This window comes from Notechis scutatus, chromosome 2 (genome assembly GCF_049901735.1).
Source record: "Notechis scutatus isolate UNSWTSFEM ecotype Mainland chromosome 2, rNotScu1.2, whole genome shotgun sequence".
NCBI classification, from domain to species: Eukaryota; Metazoa; Chordata; class Lepidosauria; order Squamata; family Elapidae; genus Notechis; species Notechis scutatus.
Genome location: NC_142010.1, coordinates 129,910,419 through 129,919,972, shown reverse-complemented (window position 1 = coordinate 129,919,972; position 9,554 = coordinate 129,910,419). Strand labels below are relative to the sequence as shown.

The following is a 9,554-nucleotide window of genomic DNA, read 5'->3' as shown; positions in this document are numbered from 1 at the left end:
CGAATGCTTCTGTTTGTGACCAAATCAGGTTCCAAACAAAAAATCCACCCGATTTTTGAATCAGGTCACGATTAAAAAAACGGGTGGCGAACAAACCTGGCCATGGCAGATTCTCTTTCTGTGCCGATTTCCCCTACACCACATGCGCAGTCTGCACAATTTTTTGTCCGTGCATATGCTTCTGGACATGTCATGCTTCTGGACATGACCAAATCAGGTTGCAACCGTATTCCTGGAACGGATTACGGTCGTGACCCAAGGTTCCACTGTATTCTCTTGTGCTGCAGTCTATAAAAGATGCATGGTAGTTAGTCAGTGTCCATTCTGGTACCTGTGTATGCCCACAGGATGCCTTGCATGACCATGATAAATGCAACATCTGCCAACAGAATTTCAAATTGCACAAAATGTTTATTTGCATTAATCCAGTACATTTAACCTTCAGGAACTAGATTAAATTAGGGGTAGGACATGTTTTCAACCTTAACACTTTTCATCCTTAAAATATGCAACATTATAAAGACCATAAGAAGTTACCATAAAGGCAGCAGTATTATTTAGAACTAGCTTTGACAAAAACAGAGCTTTAAACACATTTTAGTGGTTTTAACAGCACTACACTTAAGAGAACTCACGTAAAGTGAAAATATTTAGAATCAGATACATCAGTTAAGAAAATAAAAAAAAAGAGCTGTGTCATTCAGATATTCCAGAATGGACGCAGTAAACATTTTGTACTCTGATATTTTTATTCTGACATTCTATTCAGAAAGTTAAACAAGTTCTCCAAATCTTGGATTCCAATAGCTAGATGGAAATTTCTTGTAAGGCTCTTCTGTTCTTTTGCAACACTGCTGTCTATAAAACGTTGACATGTTAAGAAAAAGAGTGAAACAACTACTTCTTAGTCAGAAATTTACAGACACCTTCACACTCTGAACAGCTTTGGAAGTGAGTCTGATAAGATAAAATGTTATAGTCATTAGCTAATACTGCACTGAAACCAGGTTTCTTTCTGAGCAGCCTCTCTGTCTAAAACGAAGGGCTCAAACTCTAGAAGCCTAGATTACAACCAACTGGCAAATGTTTACATACTCCTGGGCGGTGGGGGGCAACCCTCCCCCAACATTTTTATAGTTTCATTTGGTTGTTTCACAGGTAAATTCTCCAGAATAAAATCTGAAAAAGGCAACATGTTTCATTTTAGTTTTTTTTAAATATTTACATGAAAAAGAGCAAGTTACAAAAAGCATAAATTCAATCTTAATATAAGACATTCATAGTACAGTGGGACGTATACAGTAACTTGACAATGATCATCACAACCAAGATCTAAACACCTTGTCATTTAATAAGCACATCAGACAACCAAACTGCTACTGTTATTATCCCAACTACTATGGTAAGAACCACATACGCTTGCAGTTTTGCAACTTTAAGTCCCAGATGGAGGAGACATCACAAGTATTTTAAGTTTCCCTTCCATAAAGGCCATTTGGGTGTTACAGTGAACCACTCACTATTAATATTCAAAAATTTACCAGCAACTCTTTAAGTTTTCAGAAATGGCAAAAGTACCCTAGTGAGGTTACACCCAATGGGAGCAATTGGCCTAACTAGTAATCTTGAACACTGTAAGGACGCAGTCTTAATATCACTAGGGAGTAAACCTCATTAATACCATGAGATTTACTTCTAAGTAAACAGGCATAAAGTTGCACTGTAACCTCTGCTTGAGCACCAAATGTCTTATGAATCTACAAAATAACTGATGCTTTAGTCATTAAATGTTACAGCTGTTAACCGCTGCTCACAATTTCTAACTAAAATGTTCAGAATGCTTTCACACATATACCTACAAATTATTCTAGAAATGGCACTGTATTAGGTAGCATTAGTTGTATTCTGAAATACATTCCACACAGGTAATTCAGTTTTACCACAGAAGGTGGAAGCTTTTCAGGCTTTTACTTTGGCAAAGCCAGTTTTAGAAATTATTATCAATCACATTTTTTTAAATGAAAACCCTGGTAGAGATATTATGTACCAATACATGGAATGTAGCTAGGTTTGTTTTTGGTTTTTGCAAAAAGAAAAAAGGCATGTGTTTAATTTATTTAAAAAAAAAACACTTTATAAAAGTCACATTGGTTTATCAGATTCGGGAGGGAAGAGCTATACCCTATCAGTTCATGATTTGTATTTAATGAAATTATTTGTGAAAAGTGATAGAAGCAGTTGTAAAAATGTGGTTTTGCTATCACATAAACTTCTACAATTTGTAAGTTTACATTGTTTAAAGATGCAGAAGTTAAACTTACAACAGACATTAAAAAAGAATTTGTAAACATACCACCACCCATTTTTCACATCATTGTAGCTTGTTAATGTGGAATGGATATTTCATAATGCAGCATGTTGGTTTGAACCACAATCCCAACCTGGGCTTAAATGGACTTAAATGCCCCACCTAAAGTTCACTGGTTAGATGTAGTCTCCACATCTTCACGGTGGATGCAACATGAAAAGGATAGGCTTCTGTGCAAGCCGCCCTGAAATGAACGGGAATGCCATGTTCTTGCCCAAGTCCTATTTATTTCAACTGGGGCTCTCCAAGGACAGTGCTTAGAGAACGAAGTGCTCCAGCACGTGCTATGCAAACTGTAATTCTAGGAAAGATTTTTGTCACTTAAGTTCACAGTAAAGGTGAACATGATCAAAGTCAGTGCATTTTTCCCTCTACAATCCCCCTCCCCAGGTTTCCTGGATAATTTCTTTTCCCCAAGTAATACTGAGTCAAAGGCAAATTGTTGCAAATGTCTCTATCTTCGTGTTTCATATCATAGCTGAAGGATGATATCTGCAGGACTTCTGTAAAGATACTTCCAAATAGCGTAATAATGAACGGCAGCTGCTGTGGCAACAAACAGATGCCAGATGGCATGGGCAAATGGAATTATTCCATCACTCTTGAAGAAGATCACTCCCATACAATAAATTACGCCTCCCCAGGCAAGTTCTTGAAGTCCTTCCGTGTTGTTCTGTAGATGAACAGAAAAGGGAACAAGTTTCTTTTTAACCTGAGTGCATGTAAGAGAACAGTCATTAACACTAAAGGAATACAGTGCAATTTCTGTTCAGGCTATACACAGATAAGATAGAGGTAAAAAACTATTATCAGGTATTGACATAAAAGCCTCTTGGCTTAAAAACCAAGAAGCTTTATAGTGCAGGATCCTGGTTTCTGCAGTGACCAGCAATATATCTATTGCTTTAGTGAAGGGAGAGGGTTATTGTGACCTAGGCAGGTGTTTACATTCCTCTCCAGTAGCTACTGGTATTGCTATCCAAGTATAGTAAGGATAAATGGAAGAAGAGAGAAGGGGGCAGACAGATCCATGTGGAGAGATAAAACCATTTAGACATAATGATTCATTCCTGTGCCTCTGTTTGTGAAAGTAACCTGGTCAGTTGGAGCAACCACAGACCTTGATACTACTTCCAATGAACATCAGGTTGGTCTGTAATAAAAATGTTAACGTCCATGGCATTAGAAAAAAATCAAAGAGTTAATTAACTAAATGGGGAACAGTAACTTGTATTGGTTCACCTTCTGCCAACAGAGTACTTCATGCAGCAGAGACTCAGTCTTTGGGCTAGGGATGAGGTGTGGTTATACTCAACAAGGATTTCATCTTCCACACTCTTCTCTCTGGGATTTGGCTACCTTTAAGGATATATGCTGGCGGCTTCACCACCTAATGGAAACCTTGACTGAGCAGATACAGGTAATTTTAAATGTAGGATTTAGAGATATGAAGACTTCCAAATTTAACTTCCATGCTGAAGTCAAGGAAGTTCATGATTTCATGGGTTTTGTGCGTTAGTTTGGATTCCCCTCAAAGGTCAATGGATCTGACTGAATTCTAGATAATTCTGGGGAGCATCTTATCTGCTTGGCTTGGTTGAGATGTGGAATAATTAAGGCCAAGTGCTCCCATCCCTTAAGCCAGGAAAGCAACGACAAAACTCTTGCTTAAGGAAGTATCTTTGAACCCAACCAATTCCTACTGTCCCTCTGTGTAGCCAAATTAATGGCAAAGGCAATAGCATTACAACCCCAAATGATTCTTACAAGTAATTATCTACATCCCTTTCATCTGGTTTCAGACATGAACTGGCACAAAAACAGCACTAAGCCCTCTTGTGGATAATCTGTACTGGAGAGATGCTTGCTGTCTCTCTGCGCAGGCTTTTATATTATTGACCAGTTTCCTTTTAGAGCATTGGGAAGTGCTCTGTCATCTGTCCACGCAGTACTAGGAAATAGTTTCCAGGATGCTGCACTTTGATCCAGCAAAGGAATGCAATCCCTATTAATAGAATGCGTCCAACTTTGGTGGCTCAGTTGTGTACATCCATTAAAATCATAACTTTTCTGTTAATCTAATATTGCTAAAAATCTTCAGAAATTAAGATAACGAACAGGCTGTTATTCATTTGTTTATCTGATTTGTATCCTGCCTTTTACACAGGAGCTCACAAGACATAAAGAATGCTCCCTCCCTATAAAAATATTAACATCCTTTCATTGACTACTTCTTAGCTTTGTTTTCATAGGTTTTTTCCAGTTTTTAACAATAATAATGATAATTGTTTTAGGCATTTATTATTTGCTTTAGCTTCAACATATACCACCTAGAATCTCTCATTTTGTGAAATGGGCAGCTATATAAACTGAACAAACAAACAAAGAACAACCCTGTGAGGATGGAGGGAGGGGAGGGAGAGGGAGGGAGGGAGGGAGGGAGAGAGAGAGAGAGACAGACAGAGAGAGGCCCAAAATCACCAGTGAGTTTCTGGCTGCTGGTGGTCTAGAACTTAAGTTCCCATCTCTTAATACAACACCTAACCACTACACTGAAGATTTATTTTAAGATGTTGCCTCTTTCTTACATTTGTGTTGTTCCAATAACAAAAAAAGAAAAAGGGAGGCAAAAATAAAGTCAGCTTCTTAGTGCTCTTTTAAATTTGAAGTGTATCAGTGGTTGCACAAGTGTTTTCTTTTAAATGCAACTATTTAAATATGTGTTCCTTACCATGGAAGTTACAACTAGAGCAGGAGAAAATCCCATTGCTAAATAGAAGAAGAGTTCCACGATTTTATACCTACGTACAAAAACCAAAAATAAATTAGCCTGCAATTATGAAAACGGCACTTTCTTGCTTTAGAAATGCAAAATATTTTTGCTTCAACGTCACCCATAAATTCCTGTTGTTCATGGACAGAAGATAGAAATAAATTTAAACAAAACTTTAATAATAGATTTGTTAATATAATGTGAAGCAGCCAGAAAATGGGAGGAGTTTCTTGTTGGTTCAATTTCTATTGTTAGTAGAGAATAAACAGCATCTATAAGCATGTGAGTATGTATCACTCTCTTGCCACTTCTCACCAATATTCAGAAGGAAGACTTTCCTTACACTGGGGAATGGATTCCTATGTAAGTGACAGAAAAAGATATACCCGAAGCACTTGTGGAAACAGTATCTTGTGCAGCCCAGGATAACAAACTTTATGGGCCAAAAATGGTGGTGGTGGTGGTGGGGGGGGCGTGGAGGCCGAAAACGGGGCATGCGGAGGCAGCAATAGGTGATGGCAATCCCTGCAGCCTGAAATAGCTGATCATCAGGAGGCTGATCCAACTGACAATTAGCTGCTTGTGCTAATCAGGCTGTGCTGAAGCTGAAACAGGCTGTTTGCTGTTTGCTACAAGGAGGCAAATTGCTGGGAGGCAGAGGCAGATTTTTTTTTTCTTGTTTTCCTCCCCAAAAGCTAGGTGCATCTTATACTTCGGAGCATCTTATACTCTGAAAAATACGGTACTTGTATTGGTAACAATTTTCATATCTTCACAAAACATGTGAGAAGCTACTTCAAATGACACATTTGGAGGCAACACTAAGCTCCTCTAAAGGATTAATCCCACTTACTAGCTAGCATAATAAGCATAAAACTTTCATAGACTAGTTTTGTTTTTTACTTCAACTCTCCAAGCCAGAAATCAAACATGTGAATTTAGAATTAAGAAAGCTTCTCTGAGAATATTCAGAATCCGATGAACTCAGTTAGCAATAATCCTGATCTACCTTCTTTCTGTTGCTGTACTGTATTAGAAAATATATTTCCCTAGAATTTTAATATTGAGAACGGTCTGGATGTATACAGTGGAATAAAAAATGGACTGCAGTCACATACTCTATTTTTTTCCATATGAATCCAAGCTGTTCTCATCAAGCAGAATATTAAGTGCCGCTTTAATTATTTATCAAAAAGAACTCTTAAAAGCGAGACAAGTGATTTTTTTATAGGCTGCTAATGTCCTCCTACTGGCACTGCAAGGGAGAAAAAAATTAATAATACAAAATCATTTTTCATAAAGAGAAATAAGTGTGTGATTACATGAAAATGGTCTGTTTTATCCTGAAAAAGCAATTGACTTGCACTATTCCAATGATTTTTATGTAAAAAAGCCACATGCAAGCACTTATGAGATATATCACTAAACTGAGAGGGGAGGGAGGGAGAGGGAGAGGGAGAGAGAGAGAGAGGGAGAGAGAGGGAGAGAGAGAGAGATCCTACTAAATCCTATTAAATGGTAATAAGGCTAAGCAAACATTTTATCAGAAGGGACCAGCACCCTTGAACTTTAAATAAAAGCTATCTAAAATAATCTGATTAGATAGGGACATGGGGATCTCTGCAGACTGAACTGTAGAATCTAAATGGTCACATATAACATTAAAGAATAATCATGATAATCCTTACTTTTCATGGTAGTGAAATACATAAAATGCTCCCCCAGCAGCCATTAGCCAGATAAACCAACGCATATGAGATGCCAGAGGCCCAAGTTCCCGAAGATTTAACCTGAAAAAAATATTTAAATGACTTTCTGAACTAGTAAAAAGAATGGCATATTCAAGGCATCTTAAATTCTTTTTCCAGATGTAAAAAAAAAATCCAGTCAGTTCTCAAAGGCAAGGCGGAGGAGAAAACACATCCTTTTTGTTATTAATATGGTTTTAGTTTAAAAAAAAAGAAAAAAGTTAAGTTAAAATATAGTGGTGCGAATGCATAATATTCAAGCTTATTTAAAACATCCATATCACTAACATTCAATGAATTGAAAAAGTTAGTTTTGATGACGAAGTATGATAGTCCTTGACCTACAACAGTTCATTTAGTGATTGTTCAAAGTTAAAACAGCATTGAAAAATGGCCAAGACTGTTTTTCACACTTACAACTGCTGCAGCATCCCCTTGATCATGTGATCAAAATTTGGATGCTTGGCAACTGGTTCATGTTTATGATAACTGCAGTGTCCTAGGGAGATAAGGTCAGCTTTTGCAATCTTTTGACAAGCTAAGTCAATGAGGAAGCCAGATTACAACCATGTTACTAATTTAACGATAGCAATGATTCCTTTAACAACTGTGGCAAGAAAGGTCGTAAAATGGGGCAAAACTCACTTAATAGATGTCTCACTTAGCAACATAGATTTTGGGATAAGTGTGGTCATAAGTTGAGGACTACCTGTAAATTTTAATTTATTAATTCCAATCACACTTGGAAAACTAAAATTTGCTTATAGTTTCATAAAATGTGTACTATAGCTTCTTATAGCAATAAAATTCTATTAAAATTGTTTCAGTTCCCTGAAAAGAGTAGTGTAAGTGCAGCATCACAGAATATTGTTGCCTCACATTCAGAGCTGCAGCTGTGGTGCATTATTTAGGGGACGGTCCCCAAAAAGCAGAAATCTGATTCTGTACTAATCTTGTGTGATCAGGTCAACTAAGTTGAAAAGGCAAAGACAAAAACAAACCAGCAACCCCACCACCACCACCAGACTTAATTTATCAGATGGAAAACAAATTTTACTTTTATTTTTTCTCAGATTAGGAGTAATTATTTAACTAATCCTTCAGATGGAAGCTACAATGGTAATATGGGATTACAACTGTTTTCTACCCAAGAGCATATATTTTCATCCTTACCAAGGTGCATATGATGCTGCAATGAAGATATAGATCATCATTCGGTCACACATATGGAAACAGTGCTCCATTGTCCTAAATTGCAAACAGGGAACAATTCAGAAAAAAAGTGCCATTAAAATAATTACCCTGGAATTCCACCCAAGAAGTACTAGGCAGACAGAGAAGATTAAACTAGCCAAAACAAAATGCTTGTTTTCTTTAGCCTCTCAGAAAAAACAAACAAACAAAAAAAAAGGCAAAGCATCTAAATCAAAACCAGTATCCAAATGTGCTTTTCTGCTTTCTTCCCAAAATTGTATTTTTATTGTATTTTAGAAATGTAAAATTGAGCAATATTAGTCTTCAGTTCAAATATTTTGCTCAACTGTCCTATAAGGCTTTTTTTGTTTGGTTTATTTTTTAATAAATATTTTAGCAAAAATATTATACAACGAAAAATACTGAGTCATTTTATGGCTTAAATTCTGGAGAAAAGAATTATTGAATTTACTTTGCAATACAACTTAGGAATTTGGTACCTGGAGAAGGAAAAAAACTTTGTGTTTTTCATATATATATATATTTGGGACAGACCAAACCATATATACTGCAGTCTATTTATATGATCATTTATTAACGTTGTTTAAATGGTTTCTATTAAAAGACTTCATTCATCAAACTTGTTTGACAATTAAAACTAAGTGCCAAAATTGTTCTTGTGTGTAATGAAATCTTCAGCCACTTGCAAATTGGCTTATAGTGGCAGCAAGAATGCCTTTAATTTTAGGAATTTTTCTTCCCCTCTACTCCCTCTCCCACCCCACTTATTAAAATTGCTAGAAGGAAGAAACAGGGCTTCCTGACCTTTCAGCAATGTTTGGCACCAGGAAGCCATTTATATTTTCTCTATGCTTCCTGACAGTTTGCTGATCTTCTGATGAGGAGGCTGCTGGAGAGAAAGTGTAGTATCCCATTTGGGGAGCTTCCATTGCACATCAAGTTGAGGGATGAGCATGCAGCTGATTCTCATTCTAGTATATTTTAGGCTAAAAATTCACATTTTATTTGTTCCATGAATTCCCCCATCTTTCTATTGCATGTATACACTAGAGGATTAATTAATTGATTAAAATAGATGTGTGGTCATCAAAGCACTTTTAAAAATATAACTTGAAATCTGAAATTTGAAATGGACACCTAACATTAGAGAATCATTATTAAAAAGGCACAACAAAGAATGTTCCTCCTGCGTCAACTCAGAAAGTTCAGACTGCCCCAGAGGAATTATTGAATCAGCAACCAAACAAGGCAGGTACAGACTCCAACGATAGTTAGAATTTCAGAAAGAACAATTGCAACCAGCCTGCCTTCCATAGAGGACCTGTATATTGCCTGGATCAGAAGGGGGGCTGAACAAAATAACTACAGACCTCTCAAGTCCTGGATATAAACTGTTTCAACTCCTTTCCTCGGGACACCACTTACAGGGCACTGTATGCCAAAACAACTA

General features: G+C 36.8%; 1 protein-coding gene across 6 annotated transcripts in view; it reads right to left on the bottom strand.

Moving 5' to 3' along the window:
• Positions 1-391: 391 nt before the first annotated feature.
• MMD (monocyte to macrophage differentiation associated) overlaps positions 392-9,554 on the bottom strand; it is a 38,398-nt gene continuing 29,235 nt past the window's right edge. For 5 of the 6 annotated variants that reach the window (XM_087956196.1, XM_087956197.1, XM_026680780.2 and 2 more), the window contains 4 exons: positions 8,063-8,137; positions 6,830-6,931; positions 5,100-5,169; positions 392-3,041 (listed from right to left, as the gene is read on the bottom strand). In XM_087956196.1, the coding sequence (XP_087812322.1) occupies positions 2,841-3,041; positions 5,100-5,169; positions 6,830-6,931; positions 8,063-8,137 (448 nt within the window). In that variant the 3' untranslated portion in view covers positions 392-2,840. The remainder of the gene's footprint in view (positions 3,042-5,099; positions 5,170-6,829; positions 6,932-8,062; positions 8,138-9,554) is intronic. The other variant, XM_087956195.1, reaches the window with a different exon arrangement.